The sequence below is a fragment of the Amphibalanus amphitrite genome, unplaced genomic scaffold, assembly GCF_019059575.1.
Source record: "Amphibalanus amphitrite isolate SeventyFive unplaced genomic scaffold, NRLGWU_Aamphi_draft 000785F_arrow, whole genome shotgun sequence".
Classification (NCBI taxonomy): domain Eukaryota; kingdom Metazoa; phylum Arthropoda; class Thecostraca; order Balanomorpha; family Balanidae; genus Amphibalanus; species Amphibalanus amphitrite.
In genome coordinates this window covers 48,794-72,071 of record NW_024882279.1, presented here as the reverse complement: position 1 = coordinate 72,071, position 23,278 = coordinate 48,794, and the positions used below count along the sequence as shown (strand labels likewise).

The 23,278-nt window shown below is 48.1% G+C and overlaps 1 protein-coding gene across 3 annotated transcripts in view; it reads left to right on the top strand.

Annotated features, from left to right (window-relative positions):
• Positions 1 to 23,278, top strand: part of LOC122366114 (death-associated protein kinase 1-like) — a 138,843-nt gene that overhangs the window by 67,076 nt on the left and 48,489 nt on the right. For all 3 annotated transcript variants that reach the window (XM_043337962.1, XM_043337963.1, XM_043337961.1), the window contains exons 4-6: positions 10,257 to 10,362; positions 12,712 to 12,805; positions 16,925 to 17,077. In XM_043337962.1, coding sequence (XP_043193897.1) covers positions 10,257 to 10,362; positions 12,712 to 12,805; positions 16,925 to 17,077 — 353 coding nt within the window. The remainder of the gene's footprint in view (positions 1 to 10,256; positions 10,363 to 12,711; positions 12,806 to 16,924; positions 17,078 to 23,278) is intronic.

Sequence of the window (23,278 nt, the reverse complement as noted above, 5' to 3'; positions counted from 1 at the left end):
CGCCCGGCCGATCGGCGCCGATAGGGTGCCGCCGGGGCCGGTCGGGTCGGTCATTAGTGGCCGCGCAGGTCAGGTCAGACTGATCGGGTCTGTTCAGGTGATCAGGAGCGGTGGGGAGGCTGGGTGATTGGTTGATTGGAACGTGGTGTCGCACGGTTTATAGCTGCTGTCACTGTTCAGCTGAGAGCTGATGCAGCTCCTGTCGCTTCTGTATTGAAACGGCACGACGAATAAATGCGGCATGAATTCAACTCAGTGTGTTACGAACGATCGCATCCTAGCTAAGTTACCATGTTTGGCGCTCCGCTGTGAAGTGGCGAGCAGTCTCCGGTACATTTTCTGACGACCGATATCCAGACACTGGAGGACCTGACCTGTCCAGCGGTATCAGCCGCGGGGTCGACCGCTCGGTGTCGGCGGACAGTCCGTCAAGGAGGCTATCGAGGATGGACATTGGACATCCTTCACCGTCACCGACTAGCCGCCATCGCTCCGGTGCCGAGCCTGCACAGAGAGGCGACCGCGCGCCATCACTGTCACGGCCGTGCCCTCCCGATCCCAACTCACACGACCCACGAGGGATCGCCGTCGTTACGGAGCAAATCACTGGGTTTCGGCAGCGGTAACCAGGGCGGTCCGCCCTGGTTAATGCGAGCGCGCCGGTCCTTTGACAGGCGCCGGCTATCCCGAGATTCACGGAGGCGTTCGTGGCGCCAGCAGGGGCCTCTGGGGATGGGGAGCCTCTTCGCTGATCCGTGATGGCACGCGGTGCCCCCACGCGACCCATTTTGTCAGACGACACCGCCCGTCGGCGGCGCCGGCGTGGCTCCGTAGCTGACCTGAGAGGGCGCCCGGGTCTAGGGGCGGCCTGCATGGGAGCTGGGAGGAGGCCTTACAGGGCGGCCTGAGAGCGCCGATGGGAGGCCCCACAGGGCGTCCGTTGATGTTATCGGCTCCGATTGTCCTGTCCGCGAGCCACGGAGGCGCACAAAGCAGCCAGCGGACAAATTGGCGGTGCCTGACGGAGCGGCCCGGACCGCCCTGGAGCTCTAATGAAACCTTTCAGTAGCGCGCGCCGCGCCCGTGCGCTATGACAGCGCGGTTTGAGGCGGCGGCGCCGGCTGCGCCACACCCAGATGCTCCACAGAGGGACGCGGACTGCCGCAGCGGCGCGCGCGCTCAATGCGCTCGCTTTGGTCACCGTGATGGATCAACTGACGGCCCGAATCACCGTCACACGAACTGGGGCCGGCCACGTCACGGTCACGTTTCTAGCGTCCCCTCCCCTCCGCCGGGCCGTCGCCAGTGTGGCTATTTCGGCGCGGCCCAGGCGCCGACCGCCGGGAGCGACGCGGCGCGGCCCACACGACGTCGACGCCGACGGGTGCGTCACCGCCGCGGAGCGCCAGGAATGTCGCGCCGCCGCCGACGACGCTGACACAACGACTCGGCGCCCGTGAGCGTATCGTCTGAGTGGGAGGGAGCTGGCGACGCGCGGTGGCCCGGGGACCTGCCAAAGGTCACCAGGGTCACTGGCGCCACCTTCCAGCGGGCTGATTATTCCGGCAAATGTGGTGCAAATGGCGGATCGGTGAGGGAGACGCAGGAAATTGGAGGAAATGCAGCGCCTTTCAGCTTTGGATTTGGCTGCGAGTTGCGACAGCTCGCGAACTGTCTTAGTTGGACTATGAAGCTAGTCGTTTGTTCGTGTAATTCAATGGACCTGTAGCAGAAAACTTATTTAATTCAATGGTACCTACAATGCATTCCATTTTTAGGCTTGCATTATCACGTTGGTATGCAAATTACGTCGTTGTTGCTCCAGTTTGGTGCAGATGTCGGTTTCATTTGTAACCTGTACGAGCTAACCTCTCAGAACCACACAAGCCAATTGCTTCAGAAATGCTTTAATGACAATAATTTCACAGAGAACTTTAAAATTGAACACAATGGAAGCACGTACTTTCACACCTGTAATGGTTCCTCTTGAATATTTTGTCCATTTGCGTAAGCGTTGAGGGGAAGATACTGTAGCAGGGTAACTAACATCAGTCAAATATGTTCATCTCAAGGGTTTGTTTAATTAAGACACTGCCTTTGCATGCCTAATTCGTGGTACATTCTCTTGGCATCATTCTATATATTTAAATAATGTCTAACTATTTGGCGTAATTTACGGCACTTAATGATCATTTGCATATATTTCACCCACTTTCAAAAGCTTGTGTCTTTATTCGCCCGCCTTATTTCGCAGAACAGCAAGGGTTTATGGTAAGCGAACCCGCACCTTCATATCCCCTTGTTGACAGATCGAAGAGATTCGTTGTCACGGCAGTAGACCCAGTGATCTTTCTTTTCCTCTTTTTAAATTGTTAACCCTCGCCCGCACATGCCATTTTCCCATCCTAGAACGCACATGGGGGGGGGGGGGTGGTTGCCACCCCCCGCGCCATTTCGTTCCTGTTGGAGATAGAGCTTAGCAGTAAAGACCAAAAAGATTCTTTGGGAAGAGACGAATCCAATGATACCCAGTTTTACCTTCTCAGGTCAGTCATTGACCTTCCAGGTCAGGTCAAACTAAAAAATGTTGCTGTTTTGGGTCACCGTTGGATATCAAGTGCGCTGCTTATCAAATATCGATGACGATGCTGTTTTCTGGTGCCAAGCCAGCTAGAACCTCTTTGTCACACTATCCGACCAGAATTTTGCTGCTGAGGTCATTTCAGGTCAAGTTAGGTCAAGGTCAATTATATGTGTTTGTATGTCTGTGTGTGTCTGTGTGTATACTGATGTGTGCACCGATTGTTTTTGGGTCCATATCACATGAAATCATGATCTGAGAAGATTTTACCAAAAATGCAGTCAAAAAACTTCACAAAAAGTAAATTCAGCTTGCCTAAAACGCAATTATCTAAGATGACCTAGGTTGACCTTGACCCTGACCTTGACCCCTGTACATCGTCGAACATCATGTTCCATGATAGGTGGGAGGTAAGACTGGCAAAAAAGGCCGAAATCAGGGTGTCAAAAGCTCACAAGGCCCATGGCAAACGCAAGATGTTGAGAATTGGCCATTTGGGTCATGACATGACCTGAAAAACAAGTTCATATCTCCGAAACCAAAAATCACAGAAACTTGAAATTTTCAGTGGACATCAGGAAAGGATAGACGAGCAGCTATACGAAAAATCAGCCTTCTAGCTCTAAAAATGTTGAGTACAGAGCAGAAAGACTGCCTGGGGGGGGTGGCAACCCCCCATGTGCGGGCGAGGGTTAAGATAACGCGGCACGGCCGGCGTTCATTGCTGTGAAGCTTATTTTAGATCTAGAGCTTACCTAGCATTGACAGTGGAGGGTTAGAACTTGAGATATCACAACAGTGCTCTGATAGCCCGCCCCATGAGTTGAGGTGTTGAGGATAAGGGAGGGGACGGGGGTGAGCCCCGGACGGCGGCGGCGCGTCGTTATCGCTGCGGTGACACTCGTGACGCCGTGTGTGCGGCGGTTTCGTCACGCGTCTGTCGCGCCGGTGCCGCCGTGTTTATTTTAGATTTTGTGCCGGTCTCGACCGTGACGACCGACCGTCTCGGCTGCCAATTAAGCCACTTCAGACGGCGCGGTGACCGTGGGCGATTTTAGACCAATGGTGCTGAGCCGAGACCATTTGTCAGAGTGGAGATCGCTGGTGACATGTCGTCACCCATCGTGGAGACTCTCGATACGTCCCGAGCACCTGTTGCTGAGCTGACTGTCACTGACATCTATCGGTGGAGTGATGAACCAGTTCGCCGGGCGGAGCGCCAGCGTGGGAACTCGACCAGATCTGATCCCGTGTCTCCGGGTCTGCTGCCGCGACTGCCTGCAGGCACGGTCTTTCCACGGGCCCAGCGAGTAACCTGTCAGCGGCTTCACGGCGGGCTGCTACTGTCACGACCCCAGAGGTCGGCAGTGAGGTGCCGTGCCGCGCGCCACTTTGGCAGGGGCCGGCCAACAGGCCACCCGCCGGACCAGCACCCCGCACTTTCATCACGGCTTCAACGAACGAGACGATTGTGAAATCACACATCATCAGTGGACCTACATGTGCACCTCTAGAGATAACCACATGGTGCGAACTATAACAGTAAAAAGTCACCATCCCGCCACTGGCGCTCTATTCAATCACAGTGCCAGAGACGCTAGTTACGGGCGAAATTAACCCGTCCCAGTCCCTTGACGGCTGCTCCTCACGGCTGGGATGAACTGCAACCTCGCCGAGCTAACCGCAGGTGGAATGCGCTTCACGACGGCGGCGGTATATAGGGCACAACTCACAATTTAACCGCCCGTTAGTGCGGTGATGGGCGATGCCGATCTAATTGATGACCGCCCTGAAAGATTGCCGCCGCAGTTTGGACTCGTTACGTCCTCCTGATGAAAGCCTTGATCATGCCCCAGTAATTCCAATGTTTTAGTTAACGTTTTGGTCTCAGGAAACTCGTACATGTGCTGTAAAAACACAACAAAACTTGATTTACAGAGTTGGCTTATTTTGAAATACAAACATGTGCGCTGATATCCCATTTCATTTTTATTTACCTTCTAAATCAAAAGTTTCAAGATTTATCCTTTCCTCACTCCCTCTTACCTGTTACTCCTCTCTCTCTCTCTCTCTCTCTCTCTCTCTCTCTCTCTCTCTCTCTCTCTCTCTCTCTCTCTCTCTCTCTCTCTCTCTCTCTCTCTCTCTCTCTCTCTCTCTCTTTCTCTTTCTCTATCTTTCTCTCTCTCTCTCACTCTCTTTCTTTCTTTCTTTCTTTCTTTCTTTCTTTCTTTCTCTCTCTCTCTCTCTCTCTCTCTCTCTCTCTCTCTCTCTCTCTCTCTCTCTCTCTCTCTCTCTCTCTCTCTCTCTCTCTCTCTCTCCTTTCTCTCTCTCTCTCTCTCTCTCTCTCTCTCTCTCTCTCTCTCTCTCTCTCTCTCTCTCTCTCTCTCTCTCTCTCTCTCTCTCCCTCTTTCTCTTTCACATGAGTGAACACGACGTTAAGGCCTCATGACTGTTTCAATAAGTGCACACCTATTGCCCCGAATCCTGCATGATGCCACAGCGAACGTCATTGTAAACGTCACTCTAACATTAGCTTTCTGTTGAAGCGATCGCTTATTCAAGCCAACAGGACACTGAGCCGCATTGGGCAAAGTTTATGCATGACTTGTTGGATATCAGCAGCGATTTACATATTGTCTGGTGTGCGATCATCTCTGATCTCAAGAAACATAACGTTTTCGGGTCAACTTGGAATGCGTTTCGCCTATTTCCGTGAATATGTCCCCCTGAAGTCTCGACGCATACGGTTCGATTACCATGAAGTTTCGGTACTAGATCCGGGATGGTTTGATCGCGCTGCATTGATATCCATTCCTGGGCCAGCGATAAGATTTGCGGTCACCGGATATAGTATTGCGCCTCATATATTGTTTGTTATGCAACGATAGTTCTGATCTCGCATTCGCAAAGCAGCAAAAAGACGGCGACATTGCAGCATGGCAGCCCTCTGTGTTCACTGTACAGCCTTCTCTGAGGGGTGTGATATGATGTTCCCTGGAGTGACCCTTTGCTTTGCTGTTAGTTCGACCCACACCTCCGCTGTGCCGAGTCCTGTTCGTGAATACGGCCCGAACCTCACGCTCGACCTGCACCTATACCAGAGTCGGACGACTTCGCCCCGACGGAGCCGAGGGGCACAACAACAACAACAGCTTGCACCTCTACCGTACCGACTGCCGAGTCCTGTCCGTGAATACGGGCTGACCCTCACGCTCGACCGACCTGAACCTCTACCGTACCGACTATGTCCTAGGGCCTTGGTACCGACTGCCGAGTCCTGTCCGTGAATACGGGCCGAACCTCACGCTCGACCGACCTGGTGCCGACCCGACAGGCGGCCGGTGGGACGCCGGGTCCCATCGGACCGGCATCTTCATTAGTGGCCGTTTATGCGGGCTCAGAGCCGGCCCGCTTTGTTAGGGAAATGCCCGCACCATTGGACGGCGGACTCGCCAGAAAGGGTCGGACCGCCCGCTTTGTTTCGCTGTCTCCGTCTCCGAACGCAGGCGGCTGTAACGCCGGGCTGTGAAACCGGAGATAACGCCACGGGCTGGAAACGTGGGCTATTAAAGGCTAAAATACTAGGCAGTTTATTTGGGACGCCTCCGGGAAAACTACAAAGGTGACGTCGAGCCTGTTCCAGTTTCTTTATTCCACACACAAGTGGACTGAGACTTGAAATAGCTTTTTTGTGCACGGGATTTAACGCACATAACCCGACTAACGGGAAAGAACACATCAAACGAAATTGGTATTTTTCATTGGGCTGAAAATATTTTTACCCTCCTACTTCCTAGGACAGGCTCACTTAGGCATGACTTTGAAGCTGAAATGACATATTGCGATCTTTATTCTATCGAGGCAACTGTTTCGCTTTCAAATAGGTATGTATCGTGGATGAGGAAACATACAGTCCTCTCCCAAACGGTATTTTGACACCTTCCGTGGACATCGGGCGCCATTCGTAAAGGGCTACTCCTGAGACGCGGGCAGCTTGTATCACGGTCGTCATTTGGTATAGTCTCGTGAAAATGTTCTGGCCTACAAGCGTCGCATCAATGGCGCTTCAAGCCGGTCTTTGGCCTCGGAAATAAGTCTGTGCTGATGTTACACAGAAATTCCCCAATGGTCGTCAATCACACATCATTCGAGGAAAGTTTATCTGCAGCGCTGATAATCGCTAACACGGAGATAATCTCGTCCCACTGCGTTCACTTGGTCCCTGCGTGATTCTTCTGTCGTGATTAGCGCGTACCTCGGCGTGTCCATCAGAGCCCACTCCCAGAGGCCGTGATTAGTCCGGTTGAAGGACCAAGAGTAATTGCCAAGCACAGTGAAAATCGTGATAATTGCCGGTCTGTGATTGAAACGCCGTTGCGCGTTGCCCACTACCTGACCTGACTGAGGTGCGCCAATTAATTTGGACCGATTCCACTGTGGGCAGATGATTTACACGTTGGTTACGAAGAGATTACAAATGCTGGTCGGACTGGGCGCCTCACTTTGATTTAGCATCATGGCACGTTCGGAGGACCTCATGGGACTGTAATTAATGGCTCTTTTACGATAGCAGGCCCTCGTGGACTAATATTTAGATGCCTACGATGCTGCTAGTGAGACCACTGGATTCTGATCTAATTGCATAATATTGATCCTTTGATGTTTGTGAAATTGTTACATCACAAATCAGCAGTAGGAGATATCTCACTTAGGATTCCATTTCGCATTTGTCAATCGTCTGGGAAAACCAAGTGACGTCAATGCTGCCAATTTAGCCAGATTGATAAGCAAATGAGGATATAAATTGGGGATATAACTTCCGGGGAATGCAGGATGCAAATAACGATTGAACAAACGTATAGTGTGATTAAACTACTTTGGTTATTTCATAGTTTTATAATGTACGTATGTTACATTTAATATAGTCAGGTGATGCATACATTTAATTACATACATTTGATGCTAAAGCTAAATTATCACAGATTGCTTTGACAAAATAGCTATTGTTTAAAGACTGAAACTGTTGCTAATGCATTCATACATTCCTCTCTGAACATGGCGCAAAAATAGATATGCATCTGGTCACTTAATTTGTATTTTTATGTTGAAATTTATCATGCGACTCTTTTCAAGTACCCAAGGAACAATCCACGAAGCGCTTGCAGTTCTCAGCCCTTATGCAGCTCTTCGGAGCTCACGCAGCTGGACTAATCGACACAAATTGATACGTTCATCCAGTGATCTCCATCCAAAGCGGCTCATGTGCGCACGATTTTGTCGGCGGTGATTTGTACCTCGACGTGTGTTTCCTCTGGCCGGTATCCATCACCTGGAGCGGCCGCCCCCGGTCATCCAGTTGGCAGCCGTGCAGAGCGGCTCACCAGCCCCGTATCAGAGGCGCGCCAGTGATTCACATGTGGCGCATATGCATACGAACGGCGCAGCGCAGCGCAGCCTGGTCGGTAACGAGCTGCGTCTCTGGCTCCGGTCACGATTGCCCCGTTACCGGACGATCAGTGTCGATCGCGGTCGATCTCCATACGCAGCGCACTAGTTCCGATTGTGTCAGAGCGATTGAAAGCAATCGGTGCACCGAGAAGTTCAGTGCAGTTGCAGACCCTAATGCCTTCGGATATGACTGTGCATATCGGAGAGCATGGTATCTCACAGTACGCTTATATAGACTTCCAGTGCCCATGGTGGATGAACAGGTGGCCGAAATCAAACCGACACCAAGCCAGCTCATCCTTGGCAGTGCAATTAGCAGATCCTTCAGACTGTTCAGAGTAAGCACAAGTCCTGCATTAGCATTCAGCCACAAAAACGCTGTTAATCACCGTCGTCAATGAATAAAAAGCGCCGCCAGTGTTTGTATCCGCGTGCAAAAACCACCAGTTATCATCTCATGACGCTCATTTAGACACCGGGCCCGGCGCGCGTTTGCTCGAAGATGAATGATTGAGCAAATGATAATCTAACGAGATGTGAGAGCGGCCCTGTGCGGCTCATAGGTCGGGCCTGACCCGGCCGCCGCCGCCGCAGGGGGGCATTAGCTCCGCCTGGGGCCGGGCCGACACCGCGCACTCGGCCTCTCAGATCTTACCGACCGAGCTCCCCCGTCCCGCGGGACGGCACAGGCTCACGAACCATTCGTCATCGCATCGGTCCGCTGCCTGCTGCACGTCGTATGACGCGCCTAGCCGTACAAGGCTCGCATTGTCCGGCTGTTGACTGAACAGTATGAGGTTGATTGCATTAGCACACCACGACGTACTTGCTGATGCATGCGACGTGGTTTTCTGTTACACAGAGGCGGGCTTAAATGTCCTTCTTTGGCAAATGAGCATGTTTTATTTCTCTTTATTTTCTTAGCAATTGTTTAGAATTGTAAAGGACTCGGCAACATCAGAGTTAAAACCAGACAAAATATCATTATTAACCCTAAATATATTGCAACCACCTGTTGTTTCTCTTGCCGCTGTTCTTTGTTCCGCCGCCTTTAGAAAACTGAACAAGTTTATCTGGCTTTCATGTAGCGGCAGTTCATTTGTGCTCCCTCAAAGCCCGTAAACTAGATTCTATTCATACTCGTGAACATCGAAGGCTACGCCTTTACCATGCTTTCCGCCGTTTACGTCTTAAGCAATCAGTTCTGTACCAGAACATTGTGAGCTTGTTGTGCAGGCAAGACTGCGTAAACACCTCTATCGAAAGCGTAACGGTGCTGCCGGAGTCTTGACATGGCTATTAAGTCGTTACGGTATGACAAATCGTCCCAAATGCGTGGTTTTCTGGCTGCTCCGACAGAAGCCGGCTGTGCCAAGCTATACACAGTGGTATCATAATTCACGGGTCGATCGCACGTACAACGATAAATGTGGACGACGATCGAGTGTTGGGCGGTGAATTTAGAGGTGTCGAACATGAAATGGTGAATCTGGTCAGCGATAGTGTAGCCGAATCGGGAACTGTTCTACCTGGTGAATCAGATGAAAGGAAACTTTCTCCCGTTTTACCGTCGTTCCGCCCCACATTTTTCTCCATCTCCATCAGCCCTTTTTCTTCCTTTCGGTCTCCAACTTCAATGCAGCTGTTGTTTTTGGACCTGGAATAATAATAGATCGATGACTCTTGAGGACTATGGGGACTTTGGCATTGAGTCTGGCTCTGGTGGTGGAGTCATGTGGTTGGAGTCATGCGATTCGCTCCGTGACTCACCGCTGAGTCACTGAGTCATGGTCGCCACTCGCCAGCCGTGTTGTCACACACTGCTGTTTGGGTTGGAATTATACGGGGCCTAGTCTGAATTCAGGATCAACAGCACACTGCGAGAAAACGACGCATGTGCCTTGCCAGCTCATACCATACATAGGTTGGGTTTAGCGGTGTCCTGGCTGTTTGCGCCAAGATCAACTCTAAGAACTTTATGTTCTTGTTAACATCCTTAATTCCTTATATTTTAACCGTAGAAGTTTTTTGAGTGTCCAATTAAATGTCAATAGTAGTTTTTGATTTAGAAAGAAGCTTGACCGATGCACGCCATTATGTGTCACGTTGTTTATCACTGTTGTTCATAAGTGCAACCCAATTCAAAGTGTGCCGGGCACACGTTTTCTCAAGAAACGTCTCTTTTACCCTTTACTGCACGCTCTCACGAGGCCCCTCTTTGTTTCAGCCCGAGAACGTGATGCTGCTCACCAGAAAACACCAGCAGATCAAGCTGATCGACTTCGGTCTCAGCAAAAAGATCGAGCCTGGTCAGGAGCAGCGGCATATGCTCGGTAAGACTTGAGTTATTATCCGGTCACTCGATCGATGATGATTCATATCATAGAATGACTGCTTTATAGTTAGATGCATTCAGATCTGCGCTCTCGTCTCTGAGCATAAGTAATTAGGTACGTTATAGCTTCCAGCGTTTAGTAAGCAAATAACAACTTTCCGCCAAAGGTGCGAAATAAAAAGATAAATGTATGCATGCAAAAAGCGTTATCCCGATCCAGAAACCTCACATAACCACCGCGATAGTTGTCAGAGCAGAGCGCAGCAGCAGAGTCCTGCCGCGATTACAAACCGTTATGCTGTCCTTCACTCGGTACGCCGCGCCCGGAGGAAGCCATTGTCTTGATTGACACTGATGGATCTAAATTTACAGCCCTCCCCGGCGGCTGCTGTGGAGTCGGTCGCTGCCCGCCGCGCTCACTCAGCTGCGGGCAGTGCGCCCCGACACGGTTTGAGTTGTGAGAGCAATCGCGTCGTATATTCTCACCGCACTACCGAGGTATATGAGCGGCGAGCTATAGTTGGTAGCAATAAGAGGAATAAAACTGAATATAGGATTGTCCTGCCAGTAACTATATCGGTACTTACCACATGCCTAAGGTCTCACAGAGTTCGGATATCATTAGGTTTGTTGGCAACTAATTTGAGAAAAAAAAAATGAACAACTACTTGAAATGATTAGTTGCAAGTTCGTCTTTGTATTGCCGTGCATGCTCGCGACATTTAGGACAAGCCCTTTCTCCTTGTTCGTCAAACACGAAGCCGAGAGCCGCTGTAGCCACTAGTTTCATGCAATTACACGCCATTACCGTTAAGTGCTATGACACCTAGACCGCTGTCGGAGAATGACCGCTGCCCTCTGCGCCGCTGCGGTCCCATTATAGCGCCGCTTAGTCGCAACAGCTGCCCCCATTAGGGTCGCGGCCTCTCGCTAACCAGGTGTCAGCCGCCGCTCTAACCGGTCACTATCATCGGCTGTCGATGGACAAACGGCCTGACGACGGCAGATTGCCGATCCGGCAGTTTGAGCTGACCTCTGTGACCCTGGCTGGGTCCCGCTGCGCCGTATATCGCCCCCAGCGCCGACCGAGTCTCTGGTGCAGGGATAACGACAGGAGATTGTCAGTTCGACGGGAGGTGAACCGGAGTGAGTTGATGTGATGTCTGTTTGGGAAATGGAGAGTAGGAGAGAGAGAGAGAGAGAGAGAGAGAGAGAGAGAGAGAGAGAGAGAGAGAGAGAGAGAGAGAGAGAGAGAGAGAGAGAGAGAGAGAGAGAGAGAGAGAGAGATATATAGAGAGAGAGAGAGAGAAGGAGAAAAAGAAAGAGAACCAGAGTAAGAAAGACAAAATTATAAAAAGGAAATAAAGAGGAATAAATAAAATTCAAAATGCAAGGTGAGATATTGCCAGTGGTTCTGGCGGGATCAAGCCAATCAATCATCAGATAAAGAGCTGATCATCTCTGACAACGTCACAGGGTTCAACTAGATGGCCTAATCGAAAATAATTTGATTGGTATACATTCGTAACGTTCGAGTAGCAATTCCAGAAGGTAGGCGGGTGCTGCAATGTATTTGATCAGGGACAATAAAACCATTCGGGATTGTTTGCAATCGGTGACGGTTATGGCTTGCCGTGAATGTACGAGATGAGACAATGGGAGAGAGCGAGCGGCTCTCAGAGTGGCGGTGCACCGAGTAATGTCACGTGATTGCGGACCTGCACATAACCGCGGGATACCGGCGGCTCTTCCGGGCTTCCCTGGCGATAAATCATCAGAGCTTCTGCCAATTTACGCTGTGTAATTGTGGGCTTCCAATGCGATGGGCGGGTCATTCATTAGAAGCACATCCTTCAATTTTCATAGATAGTTGTTATGCGGCATTACCTGCGCTAATGCCCGGCATGCTAATCTCATTGGATTTAGCGCTATCGGCAGGAACCTGAGGCCGATGTAGGCCGGCTGCTGGACGGGGCGGTGTGCTGTGTAACTGAAACCAAGTACCGCTGCAGGAGGGTGTAGGCCGGCGCCGCGAGCAGAACACACGCGGAGAGCACCGAGCGGCCGGCCGCCGGCTGACGGGTGGACGGTCCACGGTCTGCACCTGGGCCGGTGTCAGATCGGACCGCAACACAATCCGCTGGTCGACAGCGGCTGGAAATGTCAGCTACGCATCTATCTGACCGTCGATACACCACATCTCCAACAGCTCCAGCTCCTTTTCCGACCATTCAGTCTTCATGTCCACCTGTCATTTTACATGCCAGAGACTTTGGTGACTGTCTACCGTGTTGATTCAAGGAATGACCCCCGAAGTTACGAGACTGACGGTCGGTGCCCATTTCAGGAACGCCGGAGTTCGTGGCACCGGAGATCGTCAACTACGAGCCTCTGTGCCTGGCCTGTGATATGTGGGCGGTCGGAGTCATCACCTATATCTTGTGAGTATGTCGCTGCCTGATATACGTTTTCTTAGAGTTAAATAATGTTATCAGCATGAGCTTTCGGTAACAGTGCTAAATAACACTGCCTATATTTACTTGACAAATGAGCATCTTACCCCTAGGATCTGCCTTGTAAGCTACATCGTAATTCGTAGTCCGCTGGATTCTTCTATGCTCCTCTGACTGAATTGAATCGTTCACACAGCCTCCTGACAAGCATGTTTCTTGATGAGCTATGGTATCGGTGATAATCTTGCTTATTCAGTAGTTTTAATTGAAACATTACAAGAAACCAATTAATAACGGATCATCAATATACCGCTGTAACAGGTAGTCAGATTGACTTCGATCCATTATTGGTTGCGAAATGACTTTTGCCAATGAATGGTGATAGGTGCTCACTTATCAGTGCACTGCATAATACCCTGAAGGGGTTATGCTTTTATAAGGACTTCCCTAGATGGTTGCCTGAGTGAAGGAGCATACGAGCATGATCCAAGTTGAGGATGGGCTAGGTCTTGACTCCTGAGCATTGTAAAAATTGATGTTTTACCCCTCGAGCGTTGTCCTTTCATCGATGCGAGCTTGCCAATGAAATGACCGAGCGTAAACTTCATTTTCCGTACTTTAGTAGGGTTCACCTTTTCGCACAAAAAAAAGTTTTCACATTTTCCGTCAATGCTATTACCTAAGATTAAGGTGTCTCAGGAACTGCAAAAAGCTGACCGTGATGTTTGCAAACAACGGTCCTAACAAAACGATTTTAGGACTAAAGTACGTATCGCTAAAGTACGTAGGACAAAAGTACGTATGCAAATGTTCGTACGCAAATATACGTAGGCGATAAAGTTCGTATGCCAAAAGTACGTACGCAAATGTTCGTACGCAAAAGTACGTATGCAAAAGTACGCAGTGCATAAAGTACGTATGTCAAAAGTACGTACGCAAATGTTCGTACGCAAAAGTACGTATGAAAAAGTACGTAGTGCATAAAGTACGTATGCCAAAAGTACGTACGCAAATGTTCGTACGCAAAAATACGTATGCAAAAGTACGTAGTGTAAAATGTACGTATGCCAAAAGTACGTACGCAAATGTTCGTACGCAAAAGTTCGTATGCAAAAGTACGTAGTGTATAAAGTACGTATGCCAAAAGTACGTACGCAAATGTTCGTACGCAAAAGTACGTATGCAAAAGTACGTAGTGTATAAAGTACGTATGCCAAAAGTACGTACGCAAATGTTCGTACGCAAAAATTCGTATGCAAAAGTACGTAGTGTAAAAAGTATGTATGCCAAAAGTACGTACGGTTCGTATGCCAAAGTACGTAGTGTATAAAGTACGTATGCTAGAAGTAGGGTATAGTAGTGTAAGTTGAGCCACTTTGTCTTTATTGCTGTTCTGTTGCCATACTACAGGGAACTCATGATAAATTCATACATATACCAAATAATATAGCTTTGTCCATTTCGCCCATTTACTCATCGAGAAATTTTGCTTTGCCTTGTAGCAAATGCTCATTAAATAAAGAATAAGAAAGGTATTACACATTGATCAACTTAACCCAAGGGTGGGGTACGTACTTAATACCCTACGTACATTTGCTATACGTACTTTTGTCCGTGACGTAGGCACTTTTGTCCACACGTAGGGTAGACCGGGGCAAGTCGCCCCGCCGAGGTAAAACGCCTCACCGATGTTTCTCGGAACTGGCAGGGTTCTGGGGAAAGATCCTCTCTTCTGGTAACCCGGCCGGGCCCGGGGGGTAATTCCAACCACCGCAGCCCGGGGAGGGGTGTTTTTCGCCCCCCCCCCCTATCTAACTCCGTAAATAAGGGAGCTACGCAAACAAAAGCAATACCAAACGAAAGGTCCTTACGAGACGATTCTAAAGCACCCAAAATTTTTGACCTCAGGTCAATTTCCAAGGTCAGAGGTCAAGGTCAAAGGCAAAAACCGGCCACATGTGTACCTAGTGATCTCAAAGTGAGCGTTCTAGAGGACGGTAGGATACATAAAACCGGCAAAATTGGGTGTCAAACGAAAGAAGAGAATCTGAGAACTCCGAAAATGTGCTCAACATCAAAGGTCATGGTCAAGGTCATGCTCAAAATTGACCTCAAACTTTGCACTTTTTCGTACATCTTGCGTGTCAACTTCCAAGATGTTTTGAAATGTTTTGAGGCTTATCAGGTCCCTATTTGTGGTTCATCTTACGATACAAGGCTGCTCAAAGGTCAAGGTCACAGAAGAGAGTCCTTGCTAGAGGCTATTTCACTTATTTAAGGTAGTAATAATAAATAAGACAATTTTGCCATCCGGGGGCTCTAAATAAAGGCTTAGAGGAAAATAGATGCCAGATTCGTGATCAGCGGGTACGAATCCATCATAAACGACTTTTGATGTGTCAAGGTCAACCAAAGGTCATTCGAGGTCACATGAGGTCAACATAAAACTTGCCCTTTTCCAAACAAAATATATATCGTTCGACGCGGCTTGACAAGGCAAATGCGATGGTACCACTGCCGTAGCTCTAGGACCATTTTTGTCGAAGTTATTTGCGAAAAAAACTAAAACCACAGCTTGGGGTCGTTGACCTGACCTCTGAGTTCTGACCTCAGGTCACTAAAACTAATTTTGTATTTTTCTCTAGGTCAAACGCTACACAACCGTGCTCGTAATTTGTCTTTATCTCTAAAACTATTTTTAGCAGCTATTTGAAGTTCGCGTCTGTGACACCGAAGTTTGCCGTGCAGGGGTCTAGAAAAATCGACTTTGTGACGTCATCAATGGGGCTAGGTCCAATTTTTTTTCTTCAGAAGATGTCAAATTGATGGGAGAAAAGGTACTGAAAGTTTCGCTTTCCTATCCTATCCCTAAGCGTTCGGGAGCTATCGCAAATATTTGCCAGGGGGGGGGGCGAAAAACGCCCCCCCCCGGGCCCGCGAGGGTCTAGTGTATGGGGCTTCTTGCCTCAGGCCGTGGGGCGTTTTGCCCTGGGGTTGGGGGAAAATGCCCCATTTGCAGTTGCTTCACAAAGCACTTCCTAGCTGGGAGTCCGATCATAAGTGAATGAATTTGAAGGGTGGAATTTAAAGTAAAATGTCCAAAGAACACATTGAGCACAAATTTGGCCTTCCAGGTGATGTGAGACAAAAGTAGGTACCTATGTAGCAAAATAAATTATCTGGGGCGTCTTGCCCAAGGCTTTATACCCTACGTACATTTGCTAAGCGTAGGCTTTTGTACGTGACGTACTTTTGCCCATACGTACTTTATACCCTACGTACTTCTGCGATACGTACTTTTGTCCGTGACGTACTTTTGTCCGTGACGTACTTTTGTCCATACGTACTTTTTACCCTACGTACATTAGCTATACGTACTTTTGTCCGTGACGTACTTTTGTCCATACGTACTTTATACCCTACGTACTTCTGCGATACGTACTTTTGTCCCTGACGTACTTTTGTCCATACGTACTTTATACAGTACGTACTTCTGCGATACGTACTTTTGTCCCTGACGTACTTTTGTCCATACGTACTTTATACTGGACGTACTTCTGCGATACGTACTTTTGTCCTTGACGCACTTTTGTCCATACGTACTTTATATTGTACGTACTTCTGCGATACGTACTTTTGTCCCTGACGTACTTTTGTCCATACGTACTTTATACTGTACGTACTTTTGCGATACGTACTTTAATCCTACGTACTTTTGCTTACGTACTTTTGTCCTACGTACTTTAGCGATACGTACTTTTGTCCGTAACCCTAACAAAACTCCCATTGCACGTTCTGAATGAGACCCCTCGCACTGCACTGCCGCCGCCTAGCTCCGTCGTAGTGAAAACTGTGTACTAATAGTTCCATGATTCGACACCAGGTAACACTGGCATCAGTGGCGGCGCCTCTCGGTCGTCGGCGAGGCATTGCGGCTCTCGACCGATGCTATCAACGTAAATCCCTTGTCCCCCATGGATCCAGAATCAATTTGTCTGGGCTGAACAGAACTCTCGTATCTCTAGCTCGTTCTTCCCTTCCTTATCTCATTTCTCCCACCCTCTGTCTCTCTCCCCTTTAAACCTTTTGTTCTCTGTTCACCACCAGGCTCTCCGGGGCGTCTCCGTTTCTGGGAGACACTCAGCAGGAGACATTTGCCAACATCGTGGCCTGCGACTACTACTTCGACGAGGAGTACTTCGGCGGCACGTCCGAGTCGGCCAAGGACTTCATCTCTCGTCTGTTTGTCAGGGACCCCAGGTGAGCACTTGGAAAATTAATTGGACGGGCAGGGGGCCGGCCATTCTAAATAGTCTAATATCACGATATCGACGATTGCTTGACAGCCAGTGGTTCATGCTAATTCGCTCTTCGCTTATGCCACATTATTACCAACAAGAGCATGCTACTTAAATTGTGCTATCTTCAGTTACCTATGGTCCCAGGTCCTGTCTTGTGTCATGTTCTCTCATTTTCTACTCCAGTCGCTAGATGTCACTAGTGCTAGACGCCTGCAATGATGCTGTGCCGTATGACTTAGTACGAGTCTCGATTCAAAAATGAAACTACTTGAGATGTTTCAAGAGCCGATGGTCATCTTTCTGTTTATTTGCAGGATCAATACGCGATCTCGTCAAACTTCATTTGAAACGCAATTTGATCCGCTGAAACATTTTTAACATTGACTTCCATATGCTTTACTAAAATGCATAGTTATATTATTTGAATATAACTTTGCTGATATGATTTTGATATGCCTCTGAATAGTATTTAATCACTTAGGTGGTACTAAAGAAGAAAGTTAAATAAATGCATCTAGGAAGACAGGACGTGCTTTGTATTCCCATAAGCACTTGCAAGATAGAACCGAGAAGGTCAACATCTGCCATCTATGCCACTGAATATTCCCTCTCTGAGACGACGTGTACGTCACAGTGGATATGGCGGGGTTTAATCCAATAGAAACATATGTTAATTTCCTTTACTTTCCATACCAAGTTAATTAACTGTATTAGATCGCTGTCAACCAAATATATGTGCTAGAGCCTCAGCTCTAAAGTTGCTAATTGCATTATGACTATGCTATCCATAACACGTCCCGACATTTTTCCTAGGAAGGAGTCAGTGAGCTCTGTTTCAGCTGTTTCATTTACAAGACAGCTTGAATGACCCCAAGGTGCTTAGGAATCCCCATGGTCAATTAAATGCATGACTAACGTCATAACTTGGTGGCCCACGTCACGTCCCATGTGTGAATGTAGAGTGTGTGGCGTATTATGGGATGCTGGTCATGAAGGCAGTAAGATGGGTTGTATAAGACAATGGAGAGCAGTTACATTAATTGAATTGGAGACACTTAAATGTAGACAATTAAATGTACTTAAATGTAATAATGTACTTAGAATCTACATGTGCTTCGAGACGCATACGCAGCATCATGGGCAATACGAATTGCGATGATGATGATGATGATTTGGTGTTTTAGGGCGCACCAGCAATGAGGCTATTTATGGACAATGCGGAGCAATGCATCTGAAGCCCCTGGAAACACTCCCAGTACTGGGAAACGTGTGTTTTGTATTTTTGAAGAAGAACGTTCGGAAGATTTAATTAGAAAACTCGCTCAAGATCCAGTGAGCTCAAGTTTTTGTCAACACAGACATCCTGAGATTCACTTGTTGCAACTCACAGAAGTTCTTTTTTTAGTAATTGTATGTGATTTCATGACTGTCATACGAGTTACGAGTGCTCGTAATTCATAGTTTTGTGACGCTTATTGACAAAAACAGTTGGAAACATGGTTTCAAACGTTTTGCATGTTCGGGTCCACTCGGATCATAGATCCGTGTTCTTGGTTTATCGTCAGATCCTATGAGATCAGAGATCCAGGATGTATTTTTTGCGCGGGATCCGGTGGGATCATATATCCTAGCCTGCAGTTTGCTTCGACTAGATCACATATCCATCACTCGGATCCATGCACATCTCTGGTTATGGAGTCGTATAAACTGAACCCGATGTAGACTGCATGCCAGTTGCCATGAAACGTTTGCAAAACTTTCCCGCACATTAGAAGTTTATTATTCTTCTTTGAAATGGCATATATGCTGAGAGACTGAGCGAGTCATTTTGCTCGCATTGAGATGGATTTGATCCGTTTTTGAAGCCCAATCCATTCATTTGATATCCGCATCGGTCATTGCCATTTCAGCAGTTTCTGATAGCTTCTGGAATTTTAATGAGATGTCGTGAACCTTACAGACCACTCGGCATATGAACTATTCAAGCGGATATTGGCAGAACTCATTTCGTGCTAGACGACCAGCTTCTAAAATGGTAAATTTATGATGTTGAGCTAGGCATGGATTCTATGATGCCGAATGGCATTTAGCATAGCTCGAAAACATAAAACTTTACTGAAGCCGTGCCATGAATACTGAATAGATCCTCATGTCACCTGATTTGACCAACGCACACACAATTAACCGTTTTGAATGTGCATCTTCTAATTATGTTTCACGTTTCGAAACGGATTCACGTGGTTCACGGCCCCTTCCGCTCACTCACGTTACCTGGCTTCTGTGCGGCCCCTGCCACAGACACGCACGCCATTACACGTAGGAGCTAAATGCGGCCGCCCGCACCGGGGCTTGAGCCGGGCCCTCGCTGTCGGCTAAGCGTCAATTTTCGGCGCTTTTATCCACTCCGCCACGGAGAGGACAAGTTGTTTTGATAAGCGAAGCCTATCTTCATCTATGATGCTTCAAAAAAGAGGTTATATGCATTTTTGCGTAGGGGAGAGTGGGGCAATTTGGCCGCTTTTTTAGGAAACGATATAACTTAAAATTGACGACACATTTCTGCATTTTCTCAACGCTGGCAGGTGTCGCATTCATTTTACTTTACTGGACAGTGAACTTGAAATGATAGAGTAATTACTTATATTGAAATTGTGACGTATTACAAAGGTCTGCAAGGCGGCCAAATTGCCCCACTAGCAGGGTTATTTGGCCGGGGGTGTGGGGCAATTTGGCCGGTGTTAGTTTGCGGTCGGGATTTTCTGTTATATTGCGAGTCAGCTTCAGATTCAGCAATGACGTGTGTCCTATGACGCATTTGCTGCATTTTGGAGGTTGGCTCAGGGGTCACAGGGGTCAAAATAGCCAAATTAGCGGCTCTAGATGCGATCACCGTTTTTTACGAATAACTTTTGAAGTAATCAAGCTAGGCCAAAACTTTTAGTACCATCGTAATTCTCTCGTCAGTCCGCATCGAAAGATATATGTGTTGACCTTGAGAAGTCAAGGTCAAAGGTTGACCTCAGGTCACGTTGCATCAGGTCGCTTAACCTCAAGGTCACGTGATTTCAAGGTCATCATGCATATCATTCGATGCGCCTTGGCGAGCTGAACAGAATGAGACCATTTGTGCGGCTGTACCATTTTTATGTAAGGATTTATTAGCAAAAAAAAAACGTTTGGTAACCTTTGATGACGTCACATGCTCTTACAGTTGACCAATCGGAAGTAAGGCATCAAAGTAGTCAAAGTTGGTCATGAATCATGTCATTTATGGTACAATGGACCATGAAAACTCGGCCGTCCCAGCATAGTGACCATGAGCGCACCGGCCAAGTTGCCCCACTAGTCCCGGCCAAATTACCCCATATTGCCATTCTGAAAATTTATGTCTATAAAGTCATCACGGCTTTACGGAATTAGATAAAATTGCTCTTGGAACCGCTGAACACCCTCAAGAATGGCGCTATAATGTCTGAATTCGTTTTTAGCCCAAATACTACATGTTACACAACTTTGTAAACAGAAGTAAAAGTTACCATTTTCTAATGAAATTAACGTTTTATTAATTTTGAATAAAACTACGAGGGGCAAAGTTTTGACATTTGTCCTCCAGTTATTTCTACCCATGACAAATGAATAGAGACTAGAGTTATTTCACTCACTTTTATAAGACATCGTACAGGTGGGGGCGGCCAATTTACACCACCGGCCAAATTACCCCACTCTCCCCTATGTACATAGTGTTCAGATAGGGGAGTGCATGCACGGTAGGTATAGTCATTAGTCACCCTCACCAGGCTTCTACTAAGAGACCGGCTTTAGTCTTTTTAGTCGTCCCTAGCACTGATTTAGTTCAACGTTGATTGTCCACCCTGCGTCGCGGAAACTTTTTGAGTCTAATTCTGCAGCGTTAAAACTTTAATAGAATAATTCATCGAACAATATGTACGTATCGAACACGTTCAGTGCCTTGTCCAGGATCTGGCTTAGCTACAGGCACATGTGTGGCTCTCAAATCACTGTCAGATAACTGTTTTTATACAGAGTGTCCTATATCAGTCTATTCTTGGCGACGCTCCCAAGTGTATCAATTACTTATTACAAATAGCTGCAGGAAGGTAATGCGCAAAAATAATGAAACGTCAGGATCAAATGCCATAATGTGAGACCAGCCATCAGGAGATGTTCATATATAACATGTCCATTAAATAAGTCTCGCAAATAGGAGCCACTTATCCCGATTCAAAAATAACGCGCTTATCTCCAACAGCAACGAAATACTTTTCCTTATATATTTATGCTGGTCGATAAACTCGTCATTCCCATCTAATCTCTATGCGCCTCGTGAACCTGCGCAGCGGCATCTCGCTGAAACCGCTTTCTGCACCGCCCCAATCTGGTTTGGCGCTCTCGACCGACCGCTCCATATTAGGGTCACCCTGCTGTCTCTGCGCAGCAACTATCCCTCCCTCTCTCCCCTCTCCCGGGAGTGCCGTCGGTAACCGGTGCGCCGACGGCACCGTCGACGCCTCTCGTCGATGGCGACGCACGTCGGTACGCGCGTGGTGCCGACGGCCACACGATGGTGGGCTGCCCGCGCGCGCCCCGGTTTGGTCAATAGTGGGAAGGTCGCGGACCCAGGGGAGGTAGGGGAGGGACGGGCGAACGGCCGGCGATGGACCGGTAGCCCGGTGCGCAGTTGGGGCGATACAGGAAGGACCTGGACACCCACCGATTGATGTGACTTGAAAATATAACAATGAAAAGTATTCTAGATTGATTGTATTGCTAACGCCGTTTCCTTTGTTGAAGAAAAGACACGTGAAATTCAGGGCTGAGGTATGTGTGACTAGAAACGGGATATTTATGCAGATATGGTCAATGAACTAGCACAGCAGCACACGTGCTAAGCTTGGCGACGGCGTTCAGGGAAGGACTAAGGAGGTAATTAAAAGAGCATACCATTGGCTGTTGAGTTAAAAAAGAAATGTCATCCGGAGACAAAATGAAGTGCTCGTATCTAGCATAACATTCGTGTGGTTGTAGGTGTGGTATCAATTGCTTTATACCTAACAGGTTCTAGCATTAGGGACATTCAATGTTTTCTTTTACTCAGCGCACCTAAACATGATATAAAGCATTATGTTGATGCATTTTAGTCTACATATGTGTCATCACTGCTTTATCACACATCATTATTACACTCCGCGATGAAAATATTTTGATAAAAAAAATATTCTAATATAGGTATTACCGTCTATGCTCCATGCAACATTCAGAGGCTGCCCTTCCTGTAGATACCGACTTAATTCTGAAGTTGTTTTGTCAGACCGGACATTAGCAGGCAGCGACTGCCGGTGGCGCGATCGGAACCGAAGCCAAATCGCCGCTGACACTGATCTCACCCAAAAGCGCTCTGGGGCCCGGCCGCCGAGTGGATAAGGCCACTAATTCAATGATTAGTCGCTGCTGTGACAGTGGCAGTGAGAGAGAGGGTCAGCGGATATCTGACGTTGGCTGCACACTGTGTAGTGCTAAGTGCACACAGTGACTGCACAGTGCACACATAGGTGAAGGCATAGCACATGTTTGTGATCATGCATGCACTTCCTTTGACAAGTTAAGATTCGACACTTTTTGCAGAATGGGATCGATCATTGGCAAAATGATCTTAGTCGTTTGAAATCGGAAATAAACAATAACTTGGATGCGCTGGTGCAACCGAACAGCAATGCGCGTTTAGCACATTGAACAACGTCAGATTAAGAGACGTCTGTTATATCGAAACCCAAGTGTGGTCGTTTTATTTCATTTCCAGACAGAGGAGCAAAATTCGTGGTAGAGAAGTGAGCAAACTGGTGTCACCTCTTTCATGTCTGTGCCACTGCAAATTATTTTCTTAACGCCCTCGAGAAAACCTACAGTCAGTGTAGCCACAAAATAACAGCCAATTGCAACAAATCACAATAACGCGTCCACCTTTCATCGGCTGCAGCCGGCGCGGTGAGGGCACACCCCTCCCCCTCCCTCTCCTTGGGGGCGCTGAGCAGCTCTGCAGGGCAGTGCAGGCCCGGTTGGGTCACGGCCGACACAGTCTGATCGATTCCGTGCGGTCGGCGGCAGTCGGTCGGAGTATTCACGCGCCCCGCTGCAGGCCAAA